Source organism: Silurus meridionalis, chromosome 19 (assembly GCF_014805685.1).
Source record: "Silurus meridionalis isolate SWU-2019-XX chromosome 19, ASM1480568v1, whole genome shotgun sequence".
NCBI classification, from domain to species: domain Eukaryota; kingdom Metazoa; phylum Chordata; class Actinopteri; order Siluriformes; family Siluridae; genus Silurus; species Silurus meridionalis.
Window position 1 is genome coordinate 17,744,273 of NC_060902.1, and position 27,288 is coordinate 17,771,560.

Sequence of the window (27,288 nt, forward strand, 5' to 3'; positions counted from 1 at the left end):
ATCTAAAAAAAATCCTAAGGAGCGTGACAATATAAGGATGTTGATCTTTACAATGCAGAAGGTCATTAGCAGTAAAAGGCCGAAAGCTTATGTCTTGTCTCATCTCGGTGAGATCAAGGTCAAACTGGTTGGCGAGGTACCACTAAAGGTTCATGTTTGTTTCAGGAAGAGATCTACAGCAGCCATCTACACAATGTTTGCCACCTACACCATCTACACCACCTGCACCTTCTACACCACCTACATAATCTACACCACCTGCACCATCTACACCACCTACATAATCTACACCACCTGCACTATCTTCACCTCCTGCACTATCTACACTTACACAATCTACACCACCTTCACCATCTATACCCTTTACACCACCTACACATCTATACCCACTACACCCATATCCTATATTTATATTTACATTTATCTCATTCATACATTTAAACAGCTATGGGGTTAAAGGCCTTGCTCAGGGGCCCAGAAGTAGCAGCTTAATGTGATTGGGATTTCAACTTATGACCTTCGGATGCAAAAATGCCTTAACCATTAAGCTACCACCTCCCTTACTAAGCTACCCACCTACATTACCTATACCACCCCTGTAGAAATAAACACACCCATGCCGGTGTTCAGCTGCCCAGCAAACATCATTGTGTGCCAAGCCAGAACCAAGCGCAGCGCTGCCAACCGCCAGCACGAGAAAACAGGTCATTAGGGAAGGGCTCTGACCTGCACCTTGTTTCACTGGAGGTATTTCTGTTTGTCTCAGTGACAGAGACGTAGATGGAGCAGGCTGATAATGGTGCCAGGTCTACGTGCCAAACTGCCTCCCAGAGTGGCAAGCTGGATTGTTGTTGTTTTTTTTCGCCAGCATTAATTTGTTTTCCTGGTGCACCCGTGGGCAGGCAGCACTTATAGATAAGAAACACATCTCCTCAACAAACTTTTTTAAAATTTTGTCACTTTAACTCATTAGATTAAAACTTCACCTCGAACCACATCCTGGCCACCAGAGCTGCAAAGTGATGCAAGTAAAAATAAAGGTCATTACACATGTAAATTCTTGCCTTTAACTTTTGATTATTGCGATTTGTAAATTGCGATTGTTTCAGATCATCTGTCTCCATACTCCCTTGTCCTCTACATCTGCCTTTTTTAAACTGACCACATCCATAAACCTCCTCATTGGCCTTCCTCTTTTCCTCCTTCCTGGTGGCTCCATCCAACATTCTCCTACCGATGTACCCCATGTCCCTCATCTGCACATGTCCAAACCATATCAATCGTGCCTCTCTCACTTTGTCCCCAAAACGTCCTACATGCACTGTCCCTCTAATAAACTCATTTCTCACACCCTGCCTGCACTCTTTCATTCACTTCTCTAACACACTCTCCATTACTTTGCACTGTTGACCCCAGGTACCTAAACTCCTCCACCTTCTCCAACTCTTCTCCCTGCAACCGCACCCCTCCACTGCCCTACCTCTCATTCACCATCTATTTACACAAATTATGGTAAAAGGGTCACAGCACAGTGAAATTTCTCCACCTCTCCTAGTTATGTTGGAAAGCTGGTGTCGAAACACAGGGTCAGCCATAATACAGCACCCCTGGAGCACAAAAAGTTAAGGGCCTTGCTCAAGAGCCCAGGAGTGGCAGCTTGGTAATACGAGGACTTGAACCCCCTGAACTCTTGATATGTAACCTAGAGCCTTAACCACTTTCTTATATATAATAAATTAAAGGGGTCATTTAGTCAAGTGGGATGAGAGCAGACAACCTGTTGGACATAAATAGAATGAGCAAAACTCATATTAAAAGGTCCTGATCAAACCAACAACCCTGAACCCATGAGGTGTCAAAGCTAATCACTGCATCAACCTGCTGCTCTGCAAGGTTTATGCAATGTAAAAAATATTCAGGACCCACAAGCTAAGAGCATCGTCCTAGAGTGTTGATGCAACCTGAACAGGCGAGTTACATTCTGTAACCTGGGACTGGAAGAAAGAGAAATGCAGGAGAGAGAGAGAGAGAGAGAGAGAGAGAGAGAGAGAGAGAGAGAGAGAGAGAGAGAGAGAGAAATTTAAAATAGTTGACTCTGGATCATCTCTCTTTCTCTCTTTATTGATAAACACAACAGATGCAAATCTGTCTCTAGGCACCAATCACCATGAGGGTAAAACTTTCCTACAAGATGATACCACCCACCTCTGTCATCCCATAACTCCCCCTACTCCCATCTTTTACAAGCAAGATACAAAACATTCCTCAGTTTCCATAGAGATGTGTGCTTTCTCTAGTGTGTGACAGGACGATGTGTGACTGATCGCATTTATAAAGAATCCCAGCGCTTGTCTGAAAGCATGTTATTACCACAATCATTCAATCGGGACCGATTTGCATAATTAAGGTCCGATCGGCCTCCTCCATGAATCATTAGCCTGAGTGTTTCAGTGGCTCCAAACAAGGATGGGTCAATCTGCAAGGGGCAACTTTAAAGGATGCAAATCATTTTGGCTGCAGGTACTTGTCATTACAGCACAATGAAATGCTTTCTTTGCATACCCCAGTGATTTTAGAAAGCTGAGGTCAGAGTGCAGGGTCAGCCATGATACAGCTCACCTGGATAATTAAGGGCCTTGCACAAGGGCCCAAAAGTGACAGCTTGGCAATTCCAAGGCTTGGACCCAGATCAGCCAACTGATCAGCAACCCAAAGCCTTAACTATTGAGCTACCACTTCCACAAGGTTTTCACATATCCCAGCAAGTGCAGAGTTAGCCATGGGATGACTCCCCTTCAACAGATATGGTTAAGTGCATTTGTCAAGCACCCAACAGTGGCGACTTGGAGGTGCTGGGCCTTGCACCCCAGACTTTATGATCAGTAGCCCATCTTAAGCAGTATAGGTACAACAGGGAACCCCCAAAAACATGCTTATTAAATGCTATGTATACAAGGCAAGTATTTTGATGTTGAAAATGAATTGACTGAAATGTACCCATAACTCTGAAAGTGCCCCATCTAGCTTGTGGTGGGTTTTACAGTCCGTCAACAATGGTATAGCATTCTTAGGTTTTGTTCCTTAAAAGAACATGACAGAAAAATTCGACATGTAGACAGCTGGATTACCTTTAGGAAGCCATTTTTCTTACCTCAGTAAGATGTGGTGTGGGGTTGAAGCCACACATGTTGCAGACCTGGGCATGGCACTGGGTGCAGTGGTTGAAATTGGGAGATTCTGTAGGCACACCAACATTTAACTCAGTTTTGCAGAGAGGGCAGCACACTTTTGGTTTACTCTTCTGCTGCTGGGAAGGCGCTGTAGATTGGGGTCCAGGTTGAGGTCCAGGTTGGGTGCCAAGTGCGGGTCCGGGTTGGGTGCCAGGTGCAGGTCCGGGTTGGGTGCCAGGTGCGGGTCCGGGTTGGGTGCTGGGTGGAGGTCCGGATTGGGCAGCAGGTTTTGAAGTTGCTGCAGAAGTCTTCTGAGGTGTCTGAGGCTGAGATGGAGGCTGAGACGAAGGCTGGTCGACTGATATCAGACTGGTGGCCTGGTTTAGAAGTGATGCACCAAATCCAAAGAGCTTGCCAAATGGCTGCTCAGATGGAGGAGGATTTGGTTGGGATTTGGTGGGAGTCGCAGGTTGTGATTGAGATTTTTGTTGAGTTTGAGGGGTGGATGGAAGTTTTGCTTGAGTCTGTGAAGGAGTTGGAGGCTGTGATTGAGGTTTGCCTTGGGTTTGAGATGATGGGGTAGTCTGGAATTGAGGGTTAGCTTGGGTTTGGGGTGATTGGGTAGTTTGCGGTTGAGCTTTGGCCTGGGTTTGAGGTGAAGGAGTTGGTTGGGATTGAGGTTTCACTTGGGTTTTTAAAGGGGTAGAAGGTTGAGATTGAGATTTTAGCTCATTCTGGGGTGCTGGGAAAGGTTTGGTTTGGGTTGAAGATGGAGTTTGAGGTGCCGTCCGAGGCTGGGGTTTGGTGGGCTGCTGCGGAGAATGGATCTGCTGCTGACTCTTGGATCTCGGGGTGTCCATGTCCATTCCTAATGCCCTTTGCATCTGGCAGTTGAGACACAGCCATTCCTGTACCTGAGCAACAGAGTCAAAAACAAGAAGACAGAAAAAGAGAGGGAGAGAGAAAGATACCTTGTGTCATTCCCTTGTAAATAATTGCTTGTAAAATATTATATGAATGGCAGCCATGCCAATGAAAGAAAAACTGATTTATTAAAGGGAGAAAGAAAGAGAGCACTACAGGTGTTTCATTAAACATTTCACATAAGCTTACAAGCTATGCTGGTATTTTAGCAAACAACAGCTATCTGGTCATCTAACACCCGATACAACAACCCAAAGAACCACTCGACAGTAAAGGTCTCTCGAGTTGCTTATATAATCATTATTCACGATAAACAATGACATGAAACAAGGGGTGTTTAACAGGATTATTAAACACCATGTTTCTCAGTTCCCGAGTGTTTTAGCGCTCACCTGATTCCGCTTATCAGCACATTAACAAGCACTTCAGGAGGTTAAACTGGTTGTGTGAAATTACTGGCAACATGTATATGAACAGAGTTCAAAGTGCCAACTCAGGATCAGGATGAATCTGGGCTGTCAGAGTACCTGCTAACTTTATTCCCATTCCTTCCACTCAAACACACGGCCACTTCTTTCATTAAAGACTCCATTGAAGATACACCCACCTGTCTCACTCAAATGCACACACATGTCTAACTCAAATACACACACCTGTCTCACTCAAATACACACACACATGTCTTGCTCAAATTCACACCCATCTGTCTCTCTCAAATACACACATACCTGTCTTACTCACATACACACCTTTTACTTGTATGTATTACATACTGTTCTCTTTTTCTTTTTTCTGTTGTCCTTGTACAGGTGAAGAGGTAAAACAGAATAATGGTGTGAGAACTGAAGCATTTGGATGATAATTTGCAAAGCAGTAAATACATCTGCTGAAGTCGTAGTGTGTTTACACAGCTGATATAATTGTTGTGTATTCCTGTGTGTGTGTGTGTGTGTGTGTGTGTGTGTGTGTGTGTGTGTGTGTGTTATCTATACACACCGAATACCCACATCCCAGTTGAGCAAACTTCATCATGGCACCCCCTACTGACTATGTGTCTTGAAAACACACACACACACACACACACACACACACACACACACACACACACACACATTTAAAGTAGCTCATACCGTCAGTGAACCATCATTAGCATCTTGCTCATTTGCATTTCTTTCATTATGAACTCATTTGAACGGGACATCAAAGTTAAGGAGAAGGGCCATAATGACTGTTCCAGTAGTCAAGTCTGTCTTTAACATTTACATGAAAACACACAAGGAACCGTTCCAGCAAAGCCTGAGAGTACAAAATGTTCTCCGGTCAGCAAACCATTACCAGTGTGTGAGTTTAGAATGCAATGCCTAGTTCACTGTAATGACAAGATACAGAAACCCACGCCTCTTTCACTAAGACTGACTGATGCAGAAGCCACACCTTTTTCACTGAGAATGACTGATACAGAAGCCACACCTCCTTCACTTTGACTGACAGACACAGAGGCCATGCCTCCCTTACTTTGACTGATGGATAGACAAGACACGCCTCCTTCACTAAGACGGACAGACCCCTCGAGGGCATGCCTCGTTTTCTGACATTGACAAATACAGAAGCCATGCCCCATTCATTGAGACTGATAAACAGACCCCTAAAGCCACGCCCTCTTCACAGGGACTAGCAGACATGAAGACCATGCCCCCTTTGTTGGGTTGGGTTGGCATTAGAGAGCTCCTCCTCTAACTGAAGTGTATTCAGACCTGAATTAAACATGTAATAAACACACCGGTCTCTCAGTAGAGCCGGAGCAGTCATGTGGACGTGTCTGGGAGACATGTCTGGGAGACGTGTCTGGGGGAAGGTGTCTTGGGAATGTGTTTGTCTGTGAACGAGAACAGAATCAGTGTTGTGCTATTGTGCGGTTTTCTCACCAGGTTGTGTAAATAATGAAGCTTTGCCAAGTGGACATTGTGTCAGCTTGTGTGTGTGTGTGTGTGTGTGTGTGTGTGTGTGTGTGTGTGTGTGTGTGTGTGTGTGTGTATGTCTCACTCATACCTCAGCAACCCAAAGACAAAAAAACAGCTTCAGAATAGACAGAGAGAGAAGAGGACAAAATGGGAACGAGTGTTAATTCAGCAAATATTCTCACCTCTCTTTTTCTTCCTCATCTCTCTCTCCCTCTCTCTCTCCCTCATCTCTCTCGCACTCTCTCCCTCCCTCTCCTCTCTCTCTCCCCTCTCTCTATCCCCCTCTCCCTCATCTCTCTCTCTCTCACGCTCTTTCTCTCCCTCATCCCCCCCATCTCTCTCTCCCTCTCCTGCTCTCTAACTGCTTCGTTTTTTGCTTCCTTCCTATTCCTCTGTTTCCATAAATCTTCTGCAGAAGTACATTTCCCACCTGATTTTATATGAACCTGCAGCTCACCACCTGCACCATGAGGAGCAGGCAGGAGGAGGTGAGGGTAAAGTCCATGAGAAGTGTCCCTCAGAGGGACAGCATACACAGTGCTGAGCTAGAGGACATGCAGCATGTACATTACATGGTAAATACATCAAGAGCTGAGCTTCATCTCACACCTGCAGTGCACTCTGACTCGTATTATCTGGGGAAAAACGAGTCAGAGTGCACTGCCATTTTACCCCTGCCATTGTATGTGTGTGTGTGTATGTGTGTGTGTGTGTAAAGGTTGTTTTGGTGAGGATTTGATGTCCCAGTTTTTATTCTGCTTTTCTTTTTCTGCCTTTCAATATATATATATATATATATATATATATATATATATATATATATATATATATATATATATATATATATATTTTTTTTTTTTTTTAGCTGTTTTAGCTGTTTCTCCATTTTCCTCTTTCTTGATCTCTATCTGTCTGTCCGTCTGCTTTTTTTCCTCTCTGAATCTTCATTTTGATGTCTCCCTACTATCTCTATTCTCTGTCTGTCCCTTTCTCTCCATTGGTGTCTGAGGTTTAGATGTTGCAGGAGCTGACAAATGTGTATGGAGGTGTGTGTGATGAAGAGGATGTAAAATGGACTGAAGCTCCTGTCTTCCTGCTGTATGTGGGACATTCTACTTTTACTCAGTGAAGACATGCTCTATTGTTTCAGAAGAGTATAAGAGGGTGAGGGCGAGCGGAAACAGAGAGCTCCTGTTTCATATTTCTCGCTGATGGTTCAGTGAGAGCTCGGGTGTTAAAGGTCTTTATTTAGTTATGAGAGCAGATTCCAGAAAGGCCAGAGACCCGCTGATCCCTGATTATTGGTCTTGTTATTAATACCTTTAACTGTTGAGCTCGAGGTTCACACTGGATCCCGATGACGTGCATAAGCTGAACATCATTTCATTAACAGGTTCCGGTTGAAGGTGAGGGAGTGCAGACAGAGTGCAGACGGAGCAACTTCCTCGTTACAGGGAAAAGGATTTTTATTTAAACCCCTCGCCACAAATGGAGAAGTGGCAGGAGTCATGACCTCTGAGTCTAATTAATATTTATCACATGAACTACCTGATTCACCGCTCCTCACTGCTCATCAGCGCTCCTCACTGCTCATCACCACTCATCACCACTTTTTACTGCTCATCACTGCTGATTACTGCTCCTTATACTCCTCACCACTCATCACCGCTCCTTACCACTCCTCACTGCACCTCAACACTCCTTACCACTCCTTACTGCTCCTCAACACTCCTTACCACTCCTCACTTCTCCTCAACACTCCTTACCACTCCTCACTGCTCATCACCACTTTTCACCACTCCTCAACACTCCTCACTGCTCCTCACTGCTCATCACCACTTCTCACCGCTCCTCAACACTCCTCATCACTCCTTAACACTCCTCACCGCTCCTCAACGCTCCTTACCACTCCTTAACACTCCTTACTGCTTCTTAACACTCCTTACCACTCCTCACTGCTCCTCAACACTCCTTACTGCTAGTCACTGCTCCTCAACACTCCTTACAACTTCTCAAAACTCCTCACCTCTCCTTAACACTTCTTACAGTTCCTTACTGCTCCTCATACTCCTTACTTTTCATCACCGCTCCTCAACACTCCTCACCGCTCCTCAACACTCAATACTGCTCCTCATTGCTCCTCAACACTCCTTACCACTTCTCAACGCTCCTTACCGCTCCTTACTGCTCCTCACTGCTCCTCAACACTCCTTACTGCTCCTCATACTCCTTACTTCTCATCACCGCTCCTCACCACTCCTTAACGCTCCTTAGTGCTCCTCACCACTCCTCACTGCTCCTTACCGTTCCTCACTGCTCTTTAACACTCCTTACCGCTCCTCACTGCTCCTCGTACTCCTCACTGCTCATCACTTCCCTTACCGATCTTAACTGCCCCTCAACACTCCTTACCGCTCCTCACTGCTCCCCATACACCTTCCTACTTCTCAATGCTCCTCAATGCTCCTCACTGCTGCTCAGTGCTCCTCACTGCTCCCCACTGCTCATATATACGTTTACAAATTCAAATTTTTCATTACATTTCTGGTCCTCGAGGTGGTGAGAATGAAATTCTTGATTGTCAGATGTTTAGGATGGGGGGTTTGCCTTGAAACCCCCTCCCCCCTCAACCACCACCCACTACCACCACTGAGCAGTGAGTGAGAGTCCGTTGAAGATCCTGCCAATACACCAGCACTGAAGGTGGGAAGAAGATCTCTCAAGGACTGGCAATGTTCCGTTTGTGAGTGTGGGATGGCAAGTGTGTGTGTGTGTGTGTGTGTGTGTGTGTGTGTGTGTGTGTGTGTGTGTGTGTGTAGGCCAGATGGCTCTGCGTTTACTTCCTGCTGCCAGTCTTATGACTGATTCCGCAGTGTAAATGCAAAACGCAGTGCACTCGTAAAATCTGACTTTATTTCAGGCTGTAATCTGCACTTATCACTTTCTATCTGTCAAACTATCATCGTTCCTCCCTCGTTTTTAAATGCTTTTTATGCAAAATGCTGCCATTCTATTAGCCAGAAGTAGCAGGGACCTCAGACACACAGAGAAATGGACTGTGCTTTAATATTATACACCGATATACCACACCATCTCGTCCTACACATCCCTCTATTTTTATTAGTTTCTCCCTCTTTCGCTTAACACGTTTAAATTTTTTTATTTTTCAAATGAGTGAAAGAAGTCACATGATCAAGCTCTTCTCGCTTCTTTGATATTCTCTCGTCCTAATTACCCCTTTTTCACTCACTCACTCTTACTACAACTACCCCCCATCTCTCAGTCTCTCTCTCTCTCTCTCTCTCTCTCTCTCTCTCTTTCACTCTCTCGTAGTGGTGGAGAATTGCAGGAAGAACTATAAATAGAGACCAGCCTGATGGCTGAGTGCTGGAGGTGCAGCATGCTGTAGGGGAGACCACTGAAGTGTGTCCACATCTCTCTCTCTCTCTCTCTCTCTCTCTCTCTCTCTCTCTCCCGCCCTTTCTCGTTCCATCCTTTCTCTTTTTAACCACATCTATTCCTCTCTATGGTTCCTCTCAAGGTTTCTTCCTCATAACATCTAAGGAAGGTTTTCCTTGCTACAGTCTCCATGGCTGCTCATCAGGGATAAACACACAACATTCACCTTTACTGTTAAATTCTGTAAAGATGCTTTGAGACAATGTCTGTTGTGAAAAGCGCAATAGAAATAAACTTGACTTGAAACTTGACTAGATACACTCCAATAAACTAGCGATACTCCATGCTCACTCCAATAAACTAGCGATACTCCATGCTCACTCCAATAAACTAGCAATACTCCATGCTCACTCCAATAAACTAGCGATACTCCATGCTCACTCCAATAAACTAGCGATACTCCATTCTCACTCCAATAAACTAGCGATACTCCATGCTCACTCCAATAAACTAGCGATACTCCATGCTCACTTCAATAAACTAGCGATACTCCATGCTCACTCCAATAAACTAGCGATACTCCATGCTCACTCCAATAAACTAGCGATACTCCATGCTCACTCCAATAAACTAGCGATACTCCATTCTCACTCCAGTAAACTAGCGATACTCCATGCTCACTCCAATAAACCAGCGATACTCCATGCTCACTCCAATAAACCTAGCGATACTCCATGCTCACTCCAATAAACTAGCGATACTCTATTCTCACGCCAATAAACTAGCGATACTCTATTCTCACTCCAATAAACTAGCGATACTCCATTCTCACTCCAATAAACTAGCGATACTCTATTCTTACTCCAATAAACTAGCGATACTCCATTCTCACTCCAATAAACTAGCGATACTCCATTCTCACTCAATAAACTAGCGATACTCCATTCTCACTCCAATGAACTAGCGATACTCCATTCTCACTCCAATAAACTAGCGATACTCTATTCTCACTCCAATAAACTAGCGATACTCCATTCTCACTCCAATAAACTAGCGATACTCCATGCTCACTCCAAAAAACTAGCGATACTCCATGCTCACTCCAATAAACTAGCGATACTCCATGCTCACTCTAATAAACTAGCGATACTCCATGCTCACTCCAATAAACTAGCAATACTCCATGCTCACTCCAATAAACTAGCGATACTCCATGCTCACTCCAATAAACTAGCGATACTCCATTCTCACTCCAGTAAACTAGCGATACTCCATTCTCACTCCAATAAACTAGCGATACTCCATGCTCACTCCAATAAACTAGCGATACTCCATGCTCACTCCAATAAACTAGCGATACTCCATGCTCACTCCAATAAACTAGCGATACTCCATGCTCACTCCAATAAACTAGCGATACTCCATTCTCACTCCAATAAACTAGCGATACTCCATGCTCACTCCAATAAACTAGCGATACTCCATTCTCACTCCAATAAACTAGCGATACTCTATTCTCACTCCAATAAACTAGCGATACTCCATGCTCACTCCAATAAACTAGCGATACTCCATTCTCACTCCAATAAACTAGCGATACTCTATTCTCACTCCAATAAACTAGCGATACTCCATGCTCACTCTAATAAACTAGCGATACTCTATTCTCACTCCAATAAACTAGCGATACTCCATGCTCACTCCAATAAACTAGCGATACTCCATGCTGATGCTATGTGATGGGTTTTAAGGTTCTCCTGGACACACAGACAGATAGTGACTGAGGACACAAAGGAACTCAACATGTTGTCTTTAATACACCTAACACATCCATCACCGTCTCGTTTTCACCAGCGATCTCCAGCTCAGTGGCCATCTTTCCTCTGGTGAGCACAGAGGTCACACTCAGCAGTCTCTTTATCTTGCTTCCCAAGTCTCCCTTTATATCTTTCTTTCTTTCTCTCTCTCTGTTTACCGTTTTCTGTCTCTCTGTCTGGTCTCAGCTGCGGCGCTTTGTGTGACTCGGGAGTCTTTACATGATTTATACTGCACGTTAGCAGAAACAGTGACGTGTGTCATGGCGAGTCGGGTTCTTCAGGAAGAGAACCAGGAAGAAAACTCACATGGAGGGAAAGAGAGAGAGAGATTAAGTGCAGGGTAACGGAGGGGAAACTCTTACCTCAGTAAGGTGTGGGTTGGGGTTGAAGCCGCACTGGTTACACACTGTACTGTGACACTGCGTGCAGGTGTTGCAGTTCGGCTGGCCGTCTGTGGAGCCCGTCAGGTCGGCTGTTTTACACACAGGACACAGCTTACTGCTGGGCATCGGGGCAATCTGCGGCACCGAGTAGGGGGACTTAGGGCCACCCGGGTCCCCCTGAGGGCTCTTGCGAGGAGACTGGCTCTGATTGGGGACACTGCCAACCGGCCCCCCTGGCTTCGGTCCATTACTGGGGTCTGTGTTTGGGGATTTGCCCTGGATGCTGGAAGAAAGGACAAAAAAAAAAGAGATCAAACGTAAATAGGGTGTGTTTAAGTGTGACATGGACATTGCAGCACCCCTGAGGATTAATTGACATTCTCAAGGGTCCAAGACTGGAATATTTGGAGACACTGGGGCTTGAACTCCCAACCTAACTGGTCAGTAACATGGAGCCTTAACCAGTAAGCTCCCAATTCCCCCTGTTTACTGAATGAGGATCAGGTGAGGGTTTCCAACTTTATTCATTAATCGATATCAGTGATTTTTTGTGCACACACACACACTCGTACATCCAGAACAATAAGGGGGTTATGTTCTTAGTCCTGGAATAGTCACGCTTGTGTGACACAAAGGCCGGTTTGTAGAATTCCATGCTCACTGCTTCATTTTGCATACGGATAAACACATTATCTACCAACAAAATAAGCCACGAGCAAGAGATAATAAAATATCAAAGCCAGATCAGGGCTGGAGAAGAAAGAAAAGCACAGGCGTGTACAGTGTTCCAACTGAAACCAGCATCTTTTTCCATTAAGAATAGAAAGAGTGACTCAGCGGGAAAACAACAGCGACAGGAGAAGCGGGAACGAGAATTCCATGAGCTGAAATGGAGCGTGATGCCGATTTCATCAGGTTCTGGAGAAAAGCATGCGTGGGTTCTGGCAGCTGTGTCCTCGCGGCCTTCAGATAAATTGAATTGGATGTGAAGTGTACAAATATGATTTCCAGCCTTTTCATTACGGCCGCGGTAAAATCGCCGTTAACGCTCCTGCGCCGAATATCACCCAGGCGCCAACAAGGAGGCGCTTTTTATTTTCCCCTGAAATTTATGTTTTTTTGTCTGCAGGTGTTTTTTATTTTTTTTATTTTATCTCTCCACACCTGCTGCGGTCCTGACCATCTAGCACTTTCTCTTACACACACACACACATAATACACAGATGTAATGGAGCACACATTCATCAGCAGCGAACTGCTGAGAATCCGGGCGGCAAACCCGACATGACATCGTTTATCATTTGTTCCTCTGCTTCCTCCATCTTGTATTGTCTAAAGAGAATCGATCGCTCACCCGTTGTCTGATACGAATTCGTAGGTCAGTGGACACTGAAACTTCTCCATGTTGAGCTCATGAAATATTCACTTCACTGATATTGTGTCTTTTCTCGCAAAACAGCAAATTGTGCAATCAGGACTGCACATACAACCATCTAACCATCGTCCCTGTTCATGCTGATTCCTCTACATTCAATCATTCAAATGAAATGACGGTAAGGAGTGACGGGATCATTCACTGACTGCCGACGGTGACATTCCTGATCTTTCGAAGTTCCAGTTGTGTGACTTTAGTTGTGTGCAGTGGTGGATGAAGTACACAAAGCATGTGGTTGAGTTAAAGTAGAGATTCACTCTGTAAAATATTCCTCCAGTAAAAGTAAAAATGTCCCTTTAAACTTTCACTTGAGTAAAAGTACAAAAGTTTTTGAGTTCAAATGAACTTAAGTATCCAAAGTACTGATTTATTATAACTATAATGTTCCTATTATCATTTTTATCACAAGACTCTTTACTTAATCACCTCAGTTCATGTGTAAAGACTCTGTGACTCTCAGCACACTGATCTATTAATAGAATGATATTAATGACTCAAACACTAATTGATTTCTATTATAATGATCATGAACCCAAAACCTTCTTTACATCTACTATGGTATAAATATGGTCACGTGTGTTGCGGCGAATTCGAGTCTGGAGTTTCTTCATCATTTATTCCTTTATATATATATATATATATATATATATATATATATATATATATATATATATAAACAGAAACAAATTTTAATATATAAAAATATATACAATATTTAAATTGTATCTATACTTTTATTACACATTCTGTACTTTTTAATTATATTTATTTCTATAGTAAAAATAATTTCACCACATGTCGTACTCTTTATGAATGTGTATGAATTTAAATTGAATTGGTGACTTGTGTGTTTGACCAGTTAAGTTTTTATCCGCTTATAAATAAAAAGAAACAAATGATTTTAAGATATCTGACTTTGAAATGTAGTGAAGTAACAGTAAAAGTCTTCCCAAATGGAAACGCTTCATTAAAGTACAGATACAAGAAAAAGCTCAGAATTAGATTTGCTTCATTACTGCCCACCTCTGGTTGTGTCCGGTATTATTATTAGGTTTAAATATGTATTCCATTTTGAGCAGCTACATGTAAACACTATACATTTTAGCTTTGTCTGCCCCCCCGCCCCTTGCTTCAGGCATGGCCACTGAAACAGAGCACACTGATTATTCTCATCAGCTACAGGTGTGCTTCTTACCGTTTGTGTCCACACACCCCATACATATATACTGTATAACTTATACTTTATGGTACTGTAAAAAGCTCTGTTTTGCTAAATGATGTACTGTACTTTGTTAAATCAGCATTCTTTAAGGCTCCTGGGTAGGCTAGGTCATGTCTCGGCTCATCTCCATCCGTGACTACTTGTATATTTTACCCGCCAATTCATGTTCAGTGACACACCCAAGTGCATTATGGGAAACCCACCCAGAACAGCACCAGTGGAAGGTTTTAAAATTAAATCAGCTCTGAGCAGACATTTCCTTACCCCAGCCTAATGATATTTCTGTAATACTTCATGTGAACCTTTGTGGGGAAAACAATCAGCTTTTATTTAAACGTTATGAAATAATAATACGGTACACAATAAAATGCAGTGGAATATAACTGTGTGTGTGTGTGTGTGTGTGTGTGTGTGTGTGTGTGTGTGTGTGTGTGCAGCGGATTAAACCGAGTCTTTCTCTCGCAGCGCTGAATTCACACCTGCTTCTGTCTTTCTCAATATTCTCCTTTTTCTTTTTCAATTAAAAGTAGGGAAAACACAGCAGAGATCTTTGAGCTTAGAGTTCCCGCAATGCCTGCTGATCCCTCTCTCTGTGTGTGTGTGTCTGTGTGTGTGTGTGTGTGTGTGTGTGTGTGTGTGTGTGTGTGTGTGTGTGTGTGTTTTCATGGTCACTATGGGGATTTATCGGCGCTATGCAGACGTGCAAACAGACTGTGTTTGTTCCATGAAAGCGCAATGCTTCAGATTAACAAAGCAATTAGAGAACTGAGTCAGAAAACACACACACACACACACACACACACACACACACACACACACACACACACACACAGACATACATATATGTAAAGAATGATATGTATGTGCTGACAAACTGATTGTTGGTGTGATGGAGATGCTTTGAATATTCCTATAATTTGTGATGAGCAGAAAAGCATCTCAGAATGCACACCGTGAAGATGCTTAAGAGCAGATAGTGCTACAACAGCAGAAGACCATGTCAGGTTCCTTAACTAATAGCAGAGAACTGAAACTGAGGCTGGAAAAATGTAGCCTGGCCTGATGGATCTCCAGTTCTGCTGAGGAACGTGTTACAACAGCAGAAGGCCATGTCAGGTTCCTCAACTTTAAGAAGAGAACTGAGATCTGAGACTAGAAAAATGTTGCCTGGTCTGATGTACCCTTGTTTGTGGTGAAGAACACAGATGTATGCTCAGAACCCTGCATTGTGTGAGCTGTCCAGGCTGGTAGAGGTGGTGTAATGGTGTGGGAAAAGTTTTCTCAGCACACTTAATCCATCATTGATTCATGAATCATGGCCACAGAGTGTTTGAGCCATGTACCATCTTCTTATCATCTTAACCGTTTTTATTACCAGGATAGTGGTTTCTTTAGTGGCCTTCCTAATAAATGGACCTGAATCCAGCAGATCACTTTTGGGATGAAGTCAGGAGAACATGGAGCAGAATCTCTTGTGGAATTCATGCTGGAACTGAAGATGTTCTCAAAGCAAATAGGGAAGATCTACTCAGTATTAGTAGTGTTCCAAATAAAGTGCTCAGTAAGATCACACACACACACACACACACACACACACACACACACACAGTCAACACTGTCACTGATGTCTTTCACACAGTAAGCGAGAATCAAAAAGCAGTTCTGACAGCACAACAGTACCAGTGAGTCAGAACTGTGTGTGTGTGTGTGTGTGTGTGTGTGTGTGTGTGTAGGGGATTTTGCTCACTCGGCTCATCGCCTGCCATCTAAAAGTTTCAGTGGAGCTTCACATCAAAACACCAGTGTGACAGTCTGTAAGTTGCGCACACACACACACACACACACACACACACACACACACACACACACAAAAACTTACAAATGACAGGATCTGACAAAATTTCCCCCACTTCCACACACAAAAGATACAGCTAGAAGTCACCTCTGAGTGTGTGTGTGTGTGTGCGCATCTGTCACGTTTACTGTAATTACCGTTAACTAGGATGTTGGACAAGCTGCAATTGAGGTGTCTTTGAGTTTTATCTTTCCACTGTGTGTCCTATAACACTTACATGCTAGCTAGCTAAATCAGCAGCTATGGTTATTAGCAAGCTGAAGCATTGCCTAGCAACAGCATCCTCACGTGAAAATAACGTTCGCTTGATTCCTCGTGTCAGAAGAATATAATTTAGGGCACGGTCAAAATCATGCGGCTGCCATTCATGTGCTTAGCATCCTAGTGTTTTCTGTAATAACGTTAGCTAGCATACTGAACGACCTTATACAGTATTAGCAGTGGCTAGTTTAAATGTCCATCTTTGTTAGCGTTCACAGCATCTGTTTTTTTCTCCATCCAGGTCTAATGTGAGCAGAAATAAGTGTGATTGGAAGTCATAGAGCTCCTTCGTGACCAATCGCTTTAGCAGCTGAAACACAGCTCTTGTGCATTTAGCGAACACTCGGCTAATTAGTTTTGAGTTGCGTGACACAATTGCAGCCTGATTGCTTTTCCGATACTCGGGTCGGACGGTACGCCGGCGTCTGTTGCACAGAAGCGTGCAGAGATTTCATGCTCGTGACTCGGGAACAGCGTGACGCAGGACAATAGCAGCCGTATCAATCTTTAAAATCCCTCCAGAGCACTCGTGCTCCTGCATTCATGGAAATTTAGAGCTGGAGTTTCACTCGTGAGCGACGAGGCCGCAGATCGGCTGAGAGCTATTATCATCCGCGGACTGCTTCCTGGAGAGAAGTCGCATTCGCACACTCGCTCACGCTCCAGAGACTTGTTTCTACCTGATATGTGTCTTTCTACCTGTGTGTTCACTCTCAATAAAGGAGGTGTGGCCTGTATGTTTCTTTGTCAGTAAAAGAGGCGTGGCCTGTGTGTTTACTATTCTAATTGAAGAAGGCGTGGCCTGTGTGTTAGTCAGTCTAAGTGAAGGAGGCGTGGCCTGTGTGTTTGTCAGTCTAAGTGAAGGAGGCATGGCCTGTGTGTTTGTCATTCTAAGTGAAAGAGGCATGGCCTGTGTGTTTGTCAGTCTAAGTGAAAGAGGCATGGCCTGTGTGTTTGTCAGTCTAATTAAAGAAGGCGTGGCCTGTGTGTTTGTCATTCTAAGTGAAAGAGGCGTGGCCTGTGTGTGTCATTCTAAGTGAAAGAGGCGTGGCCTGTGTGTGTCATTCTAAGTGAAAGAGGCATGGCCTGTGTGTTTGTCAGTCTAAGTGAAGGAGGCGTGGGCTGTGTGTTTGTCATTCTAAGTGAAAGAGGCATGGCCTGTGTGTTTGTCAGTCTAATTAAAGAAGGCGTGGCCTGTGTGTTTGTCATTGTAAGTGAAAGAGGCGTGGCCTGTGTGTGTCATTCTAAGTGAAAGAGGCGTGGCCTGTGTGTCATTCTAAGTAAAGAAGGCGTGGCCTGTGTGTTTGTCAGTCTAAGTGAAGGCGTGGCCTGTATTTTTCATTCTAAGTGAAAGAGGCGTGGCCTGTGTGTTTGTCAGTCTAAGTGAAGGAGGCATGGGCTGTGTGTTTGTCATTCTAAGTGAAAGAGGCATGGCCTGTGTGTTTGTCAGTCTAATTAAAGAAGGCGTGGCCTGTGTGTTTGTCATTCTAAGTGAAGAGGCGTGGCCTGTGTGTGTCATTCTAAGTGAAAGAGGCATGGCCTGTGTGTGTCATTCTAAGTAAAGAAGGCGTGGCCTGTGTGTTTGTCAGTCTAAGTGAAGGAGGCATGGCTGTGTGTTTGTCATTCTAAGTGAAAGAGGCGTGGCCTGTGTGTTTGTCAGTCTAAGTGAAGGCGTGGCCTGTGTGTTTGTCATTCTGAGTGAAAGAGGCATGGCCTGTGTGTTTGTCAGTCTAAGTGAAGGAGGCATTGGCTGTGTGTTTGTCATTCTAAGTGAAAGAGGCATGGCCTGTGTGTTTGTCAGTCTAATTAAAGAAGGCGTGGCCTGTGTGTTTGTCATTCTAAGTGAAGAAGGCGTGGCCTGTGTGTGTCATTCTAAGTGAAAGAGGCATGGCCTGTGTGTGTCATTCTAAGTAAAGAAGGCGTGGCCTGTGTGTTTGTCAGTCTAGTGAAGGAGGCGTGGCCTGTATTTTTCATTCTAAGTGAAAGAGGCGTGGCCTGTGTGTTTGTCAGTCTAAGTGAAGGAGGCATGGCCTGTGTGTTTGTCATTCTAAGTGAAAGAGGCATGGCCTGTGCGTTTGTCAGTCTAAGTGAAGGAGGCGTGGCCTGTGTGTTTGTCATTCGAAAGTGAAAGGGCGTGGCCTGTGTGTTTGTCATTCTAAGTGAAAGAGGCGTGGCCTGTGTGTTTGTCAGTCTAAGTGAAAGAGGCATGGCCTGTGTGTTAGTCAGTCTAAGTGAAGAAGGCGTGGCCTGTGTGTTTGTCATTGTAAGTGAAAGAGGCGTGGCCTGTGTGTGTCATTCTAGTGAAGAGGCGTGGCCTGTGTGTGTCATTCTAAGTAAAGAAGGCGTGGCCTGTGTGTTTGTCAGTCTAGTGAAGGAGGCGTGGCCTGTATTTTTCATTCTAAGTGAAAGAGGCGTGGCCTGTGTGTTTGTCAGTCTAGTGAAGGAGGCATGGCCTGTGTGTTTGTCATTCTAGTGAAGAGGCATGGCCTGTGTGTTTGTCAGTCTAATTAAAGAAGGCGTGGCCTGTGTGTTTGTCATTCTAGTGAAGAGGCGTGGCCTGTGTGTCATTCTAAGTGAAAGAGGCATGGCCTGTGTGTGTCATTCTAAGTAAAGAAGGCGTGGCCTGTGTGTTTGTCAGTCTAGTGAAGGAGGCGTGGCCTGTATTTTTCATTCTAAGTGAAAGAGGCGTGGCCTGTGTGTTTGTCAGTCTAAGTGAAGGAGGCATGGCCTGTGTGTTTGTCATTCTGAGTGAAAGAGGCATGGCCTGTGTGTTTGTCAGTCTAAGTGAAGGAGGCATTGGCTGTGTTTGTCATTCTAAGTGAAAGAGGCATGGCCTGTGTGTTTGTCAGTCTAATTAAAGAAGGCGTGGCCTGTGTGTTTGTCATTCTAAGTGAAAGAGGCGTGGCCTGTGTGTGTCATTCTAAGTGAAAGAGGCATGGCCTGTGTGTGTCATTCTAAGTAAAGAAGGCGTGGCCTGTGTGTTTGTCAGTCTAAGTGAAGGAGGCGTGGCCTGTATTTTTCATTCTAAGTGAAAGAGGCGTGGCCTGTGTGTTTGTCAGTCTAAGTGAAGGAGGCATGGCCTGTGTGTTTGTCATTCTAAGTGAAAGAGGCATGGCCTGTGCGTTTGTCAGTCTAAGTGAAGGAGGCGTGGCCTGTGTGTTTGTCATTCGAAAGTGAAAGGGGCGTGGCCTGTGTGTTTGTCATTCTAAGTGAAAAAGGCGTGGCCTGTGTGTTTGTTAGTCTAAGTGAAAGATAAACACAAAGAGGCGTGGCCCCCACATTCACAGTGAACTTGTGGGAAGTGATTTGAACTGAAAACCGAAGCGTGTGAAAACCAGTATATCCCTCCGTGTCCTGTTTCTCACCTATCTGTGTGTGTGTGTGTGTGTGTGTGTGTGTGTGTGTGTGTGTGTGTGTGTGTGGCTTGCTCTCATCTCATTTTACCAACAGACATGCCGCTATATGCCTGTTCAGGGTGACTTCACTCAGACGGGACTCGATCCTATTGAGCGTTAGAGGAGTAATGAATGGGTTCGATAGAAGCCTGCTAGTATGACCATGAGAGACAACAGGGAAATAGAAAGATAAAGAGAGAGAGAGAGAGAGAGAGAGAGAGAGTAAGAAAAAGCCCTGGAGCTCATGAACACACTTTTATTCGATTGCGGTGTCATTATGTAACAAGCTCTTTTATCACCATGATATTTGGATGTCTTTTCCGTCTACAAGGAATTACGGCATAAATTCCTCTCTGTTCTGCTCTCCCTCCATCTCTGTCTTTCTCCCTCTCTCTCTCTGTAATGTGATGGCACAGTCATAATCAGAACCATATTTACACAGATATCTACTCAGCTTAATGAATCCGTCTGGTGGCTGTGTTTCAGACTGCAGGAACTGCATAAACAGTGCATACTTCCTGGTTCAGCTCGTGGTTTTTCATCACTGAGAAAATAACGTCCCCTGAATATAGAGATTTAATCTGAAACATTAAGTAGGAACACATGGCCTGGGGAGTGGAGAAAATCTTTAGGAAACCTGTAGGAATATTGTGTCTGGGAAAATGTCCATTTCCTAGGCTCATGGGGACATGACATGAGAGTCCTGCTGTAAAATATGTCTTCTGCTGGTGAAGGTCTATCTAGGTTATGAAGATAAAACTCAGTAAAGAAAAGAACAAGTAGAAGGTATATACAATCCTTGGACTCCAGAATAGTCTCGGATGTAGTCAATTGTCTCTCTGTATACTTCTTACATATGAAAAATCCAGCAAAAATCGTTCTTTCATCTAGAAAAGAAACCATAATCCACAGATGAAACAGAGTAGCTGATCCTGACTTGCTCTCAGTCTGCTCAAGACCTGATCCGATCTAATCCTGATCTTGGAGTTGCCCTGACCATGGTGTACTTGACTATAGCCCGAGCAATACACTTGTTTCTTGACCAGCAACATGAACAGAGAGCAATCCGATTCCAGACTGACCAACAGCAGTCGTGTCTGTGTAAACATGGAGGTTGTCGTGGTTACAGGGATCTAAGCGGCACCAAAATCCCGCTTTGTTGCACAGCTGCTCATTTATTTTAGCAGACTGAGTGTGTGTGTGTGTGTGTGTGTGTGTGTGTATTATAAGAGTGGGTGTGGTGTGTGTTAGAATTGTGTATTTGTGATTAAACACGATGTGCGCTAGCGTGAGCCGAAGCCTGCCGAGACACCTGATGGTCCGAGCTCGTGGGAAAACCTGGTGATCCGTAAAATCTGCCTCCACCTGCCTCCTGCCTGTCACTGGGCGTCTCTAACACTTTCTCTCTCTCTCTCTCTCTCTCTCTCTCTCACACACACACACACACACACACACACACACACACACACTGGCAGGAGTGCAGCTATACACTCAGTGGAGAGATAGTGTTTCAGCAGGATCACGCAGAGAAACATGAACAGAACATTTTTTTCCTCTGCACAGGGAAAATCAAAGAGGACAAAGAGAGAAGGAGGAATGGAGAGATGAAGGGCAGGAAATGGAGATGGGCAACAGCAATGCAATGTCTGATGCTCCCTTTAAAATGTAAAAACTGTTCTGTCTGCTTACGAGTAACAGAGAGAAGGAGGAGCTGGAGGCGAGAACAGAGAGAGAAATACAACACAGGAACATGGGTGTGTGGGAGAAAGAGAGACAGTGTAAGAGAGAGAGAGAGAGAGAGAGAGAGAGAGATGGAGAGAGAGAGAGAGAGAGAGAGAGAGAGAGAGAGAGAGAGAGAGAGAGAGAGAGAGAGATGGAGAGAGAGAGAGAGAGAGAGAGAGATGAGAGAGAGAGAGAGATTTGGAGAGAGCACAAAAGATGAAGAGATCGAGAGATGGAGTGAGAGATGGGGAAATTGAGAAAAGAGAGATGGAGAGAGAGGAGGATTAAGAAAAGGAGAGATAAAAGAGTGGGAGTTTTAAAAGATTGAGAGATAGAGGATAGAGTGAGAGAAGCGAAGATTGAGAAATTGAGAGATAGGAAGAGTGAGAGGTGGAGAAATTGAGAAATAAAGAGGTGGAAAGAGTGACAGATGGAGTGAAAGTTTGAGAAATTAAAAATGGAAGATAAAGAAAGTGAGAGATGGAGAGAACGAGATGGGGAAATTGAGAGAGATGGAGTAAGAGATGGAGAGTGAGAGGTTGAAATATGGAGAGAGTGAAATGAACTGAGAGAAGGAGAGAGTGTGAGATGGAGAGAGAAATGGAGAAAGAGTTGAAAGGAGAAATTAAGAGATAGGGAGAGAGATGGAGATAGGGAGAGATGGAGAGAGGTGGAGAGAGATGGAGAGAAGTGGAGAGAGATAGGGAGAGAGATGGAGAGAGATAGAGAGAGAGAGACTCAGGAAGACTGTTGCATGTGGAACTGAAGTCTCCTGATTAGAAGTGGATGAATAGTTAATGCGGCGGAGCTTCATCACGCCTCTGACTGACCGGCCGACATTTAACACACACAATGCGGTAATGTGAATAAATAAAACACACCACGCTGCGAGGTTCAGCTCCAAACAATCATTATTACATAACAGTTCACTCACACACACACACACACACACACACACACACACACACACACGCAGCTCAAACACCTGAGCTTTACACACGAACACCCCACATACAACATGTAGCTCCGCCCACTCCGCTTTCCTTAGCTAGCTGTTTGGCTCCGCCCAATCAATCGTTTTTCTTTCTAACCACATATTCATGCAGTACAGCTGCGTAACAACTGATTCATGAGTTATAAAACTGCTGATGTGGGATTCACTGAGAAACAACTCACACCTGATAACGACGTGGTCACGTATGTCACGTTTATCACGCCTAACACATTCATACGATCTTCAGCAGGGTGATACTAACGAGCAGGAAACAAATTTACATAAACTCTTAATATAAAGGTTGCTGTATCACCATCATCATCATCATCATCATCATCATCATCCCATCACCACAAATGAAAAGAAACAGAAAGATGTGAGGTTGTAAAGTTTTTTCTACTCTGTGGGTTTATTCAGTAAATTCAGTGTTTATAAATCAGTTTAGATGGAAATAAACAGATTGACAGAGTGGGGTGTAGGTATTTAAGTATTTCTGACTGTATATAGTGTGATGTTGAGTTTACGGTCACTCTGAATACTGAATCTGAAATTAAAAATACGCTGTGTGGTCATAATTATTCGGACACCTGCCTTTTCCTCACGTGTGTTTCTTCATCAAACTATTAGCACAATATTGGAGGGACACGACTGTATCGGACGTCTCTGGAATCCGGAGCTTGAAATTTTCCCTTCACTTGAACCTGTTCCAGCATGACGATGCCCCTGTGCACAAAGCCAGCTCCATGAAGATCAGCTTTCCGTGGGTTGGAAGTGCGTGGAAGATCTCCTGCTATAGAGCTCCAACCCTATTGAACATGAATAAATGTGAACACTGACTGCACCCCAGAAAACTCCTCACCGTCTCACCTACCTGTATCAGTACCTGGCTTTACTAACCCCCTTATAGCTGAATGATTCTCTAAAATCTATCCAAGGACACTCCAAAATCTAGTGGAACATCTTCCCAGATGAGTGAAGGTTATTACCGTATTCATTATTTTATGATCATTGTTATACCAGGATTTATTGAGTGTGTTGTTATTAAACAGAAAGCATACGTGTTTTATTTGTATCACAAAAATAATAAACGCTGAGGATCAGGACCATGGACAGACACACTGACCACACTGACCACACTGTAGTGGCCAAAATATATGAATCATACACTTATTAGATTATGACTGTAAACGGTCATCATGGTTATCCTGTGCCATTACACACTGTTATATCAGCAGTATTGTTACCTTATGAAAATATGACTCAATCACCATTACAGGAACATTACAAAACCAGGAAATGTGTCCAGAGAGTTCTAGGTACGCAACATTAAAAGCCATATTTTTATGAAAAGCTGTTGCTTTTATTACGGAATGTGTATCAAATGTGTCAGTTTTGTTATTTATGTTTAGCAACACTCCAATCGGAAGTCATTATTAACAACATGGAGGTTGGCTTGTGCTCGTTTTCGAACATCTCATTCCACATGTAGTTCCCATTTTGCTGTTATAATAATCTCCACTCTTATAAGAAGATGTTCCACTGGATTTTGTGTGGAGATTTGTTCAGAAGAGGGTGTTAGTAAAGTCAGGAGGTAAGGAGGCCAGTCAGCATTCACATCCATTCATGTTAGGGTAGGAGCTCTATAGCAGGAGATCTTACAGCTGGCTTTGTGCACAGGGGCATTGTCATGCTGGAACAGGTTTGGCTCTTCTAGTTCAAGTGAAGAGAACATTTCATGGACAATTGTGTGTCTCAAGATTTTTGCTAACATTTGCAAATCAGCTGGCTTTGTGCACAGGGGCATTGTCATGTTGGAACAGGTTTGGCTCTTCTAGTTCAAGTGAAGAGAACATTTCATGGACAATTGTGTGTCTCAAGATTTTTGCTAACATTTGCAAATCAGCTGGCTTTGTGCACAGGGGCATTGTCATGCTGGAACAGGTTTGGCTCTTCTAGTTCAAGTGAAGAGAACATTTCATGGACAATTGTGTGTCTCAAGATTTTTGCTAACATTTGTGAATTTAGAAAAGAGCCACAAAAAAGTCAGGAATAATACGGGATTAAATGTATTGTACTTAGAGGAAATGTTATTGTGAATAGTGACGGTTATAAGGAATTATAAGAGATATAAGAGATATATGATCCCCAGCAGTACAGTAACCTGAGCATGGTTTTGTTAGTTATGTAATGTTAAAGCTGGAAATGCCAGAAAGCATGGCATGCTTCAGCCAGGATTCTTTTAAAATACTGCTTCACTACATTATCCTTCTTCACCAATTAGTAGCAGGACTGGTTCGGATTCTGAGCACAATACATAATATATACTACTGAATAATATTGCACAATATAATGTATTACAATATGATGCTCACGTGTCAACCAGATCGTTCTGTAACACACCGTCTCGTTTCCTGCGGTATTCATATTCACTGGTGTCATCAAACATCGAATCGCTGGAATATCAAAGGAATTAATGATATAAAATCATATCGTTTTATAGCAGCTTTAACGATGTCCGCAAAAATCCAATCATTACCTAAAAAATCACATCGAATCATATTATATCAGACTGTCTCGTTCATATCGCATCAACTCATCTTAATCATATCGTCTCCCAATGTGTCATAAAATCATACCTTGCCATCTTTTATTGTATCTTTAATGAAATTTCATATCCTGCCGCCTTTTATGGCATCTTATAATACATCATATCCTCCCCTCTCTCATTGTATCGTATCATATCATTAAATATACTTATTCTTCCATGTCTTATGGTATCATATTAACTCTTATATCATATTCTACCATCACATCGTCTCGCATCGTATCGTTTCGTATCGTATCGTATCGCATCGCATCGTATCGTAGGGAAGCCAGACTGACAACCGCCCATTTTCTTGTGTTTAAGTGTGTTCTTACGAGAAATGTCGTGAGGGAATGATTGAGCCAGACAGAAGCCCTGCTGTTAGAATGTAAAGCTCAGAGATCAGCCACTGCTCCTGTACACTGCTGTGATGATGAAGGCAGTAGTGCTCGGGTTCTGATCCTGAGCAGCCCGTTACAGCATGCCTGGGAAGGCTGTGAGCACGGTGTCGCTGTTCACACACGGACAGCATGGTGTGTCAGGGGGAAAAGCCTAACGCTCGTGTGGATGTTGTGCTTCTAAACCCAGGTTTGAGCCGGGGGTGAGCCGCAGTGCAGCCCACACCCCTCCAGTGTTCCCGCACCAAAGCGTGTAAAACGTCGCTCATACCTGTCCGGTCTCGGGCCGGGTGCTGCGCGCGCTCCGGTGCTCGGCTCGCTGAGCTGTCCAGCGCGCGGTGGTGCTGAAGCGGAAGCGGTCCCGGGCTGGCCCGCCTCTCCTTCGAGGCTCGCCTCGTTCCCCATTTATACCCACGGGGACGCACAGAGACAGAGAGAGACAGGGAGACACAAACACACGGACACGCGCGGCCCGCTCGGTCGACGGTTTTCCACCGACAGGCGCAAATAACGAGAAAAATTACAGGAGAGGGAGAGAGGAGGAGGAGAGAGAGAGAGAGAGAGAGTGTCAGCGTAACTCCGCTTCCGCCATCATCATCATTATCATCATCATCATTATCGTCGTCTTCCTCTTCATCATCACCACCACCAGCGCCACCACAACCCGACGATCCGGCGACGAGCGAGCGGAACGTCGGAGAGCACGGGAAGGGCCGAGCGGCGGCGCGCACGCAAACAAGCGGGAGCGCGCCCGCACGCGCCCCAGATCCGCGCGCTCGCTCTTTCGCACGCGGCGTGTCCGAGCGCAGCGCCCCTTATAGGAGCACCGGCATCCGTACCCGGATGTGCAGAATTGGATCCGCGCGCGCGCACGTACGAACACATTCAGACACACACACCGGAGAGGAGACAGAAAAAATATTAGGCGTTAAAGGGCGTGTCTAGAAATAAAACGTGGGTGTAGTTAAATAATAATAATAGGAAGAGAATTATATAATACATTATAATATATAAGTGTTGCTGTTTCTAATAATCTACAGCATCATCAATTTGAATAAATTGAACGGCATCACCGGAAAAGTCATTCAGTCCATATATGGAATGTGGGCGTGTCATTATAATCCATATATGGACGTCACTTGCCTATATTATTTACTATATGTAATAGTAAAATAATCAGATTTGTTTAAGCTCGTGTGTGTGTGTGTGTGTGTGTGTGTGTGTGTGTTGTCACTACTGTTTTCAGTCACATTATTTGACACAAAATGTTTTTTTACAAACTTGGTATTCTTCTCCCTCCTGGATGGCTAATTAATTTCAGGTAGCTCTCAGCATCATGTCTCCAGAAGGCCTTCCTGCTGCTTCTTTGCTTCAGATGTTGTAAGTTGTTGTCAGTTAGTCAATGTGTTTAAAAACTCATCCAGCGCTTTCATCACACCGTATCACTGAGGCATGCTGAGACTGTGCTCAGGATTCACAAGGGATTCGAGAGCTGCTGTTGCTTCAGAAAGCTCTCTGATGTGTAACACCAACACCAAGCACCTGCATGCTGAGGAAAGAGGAGACCAGCAGCACTGTCCTCAAAGTCATGAAACTTTGCTGGAGGACATCAACAACTTTGGTTACACACACACACACACACGATCAGAGCCCAGTGATCAGCTTCATACCCTGTCTATCATTAAACAGGTAACAGGGACTCTCGGGGAGGTAACAGGGACCTCGGGGGTAACAGGGACTCTCGGGGGTAACACGGAGTCTCGGGAGG

General features: G+C 44.2%; 1 protein-coding gene across 1 annotated transcript in view; it reads right to left on the reverse strand.

Annotated features, from left to right (window-relative positions):
- bsnb (bassoon (presynaptic cytomatrix protein) b) overlaps positions 1-26,306 on the reverse strand; it is a 57,214-nt gene extending 30,908 nt beyond the window's left edge. The window contains 3 exon segments of the mRNA XM_046875484.1: positions 3,152-4,084; positions 11,634-11,937; positions 25,792-26,306. Of these exon segments, the coding sequence (XP_046731440.1) occupies positions 3,152-4,084; positions 11,634-11,937; positions 25,792-25,925 (1,371 nt within the window). The 5' untranslated portion in view covers positions 25,926-26,306.
- Between the last annotated feature and the right edge of the window lie 982 nt (positions 26,307-27,288).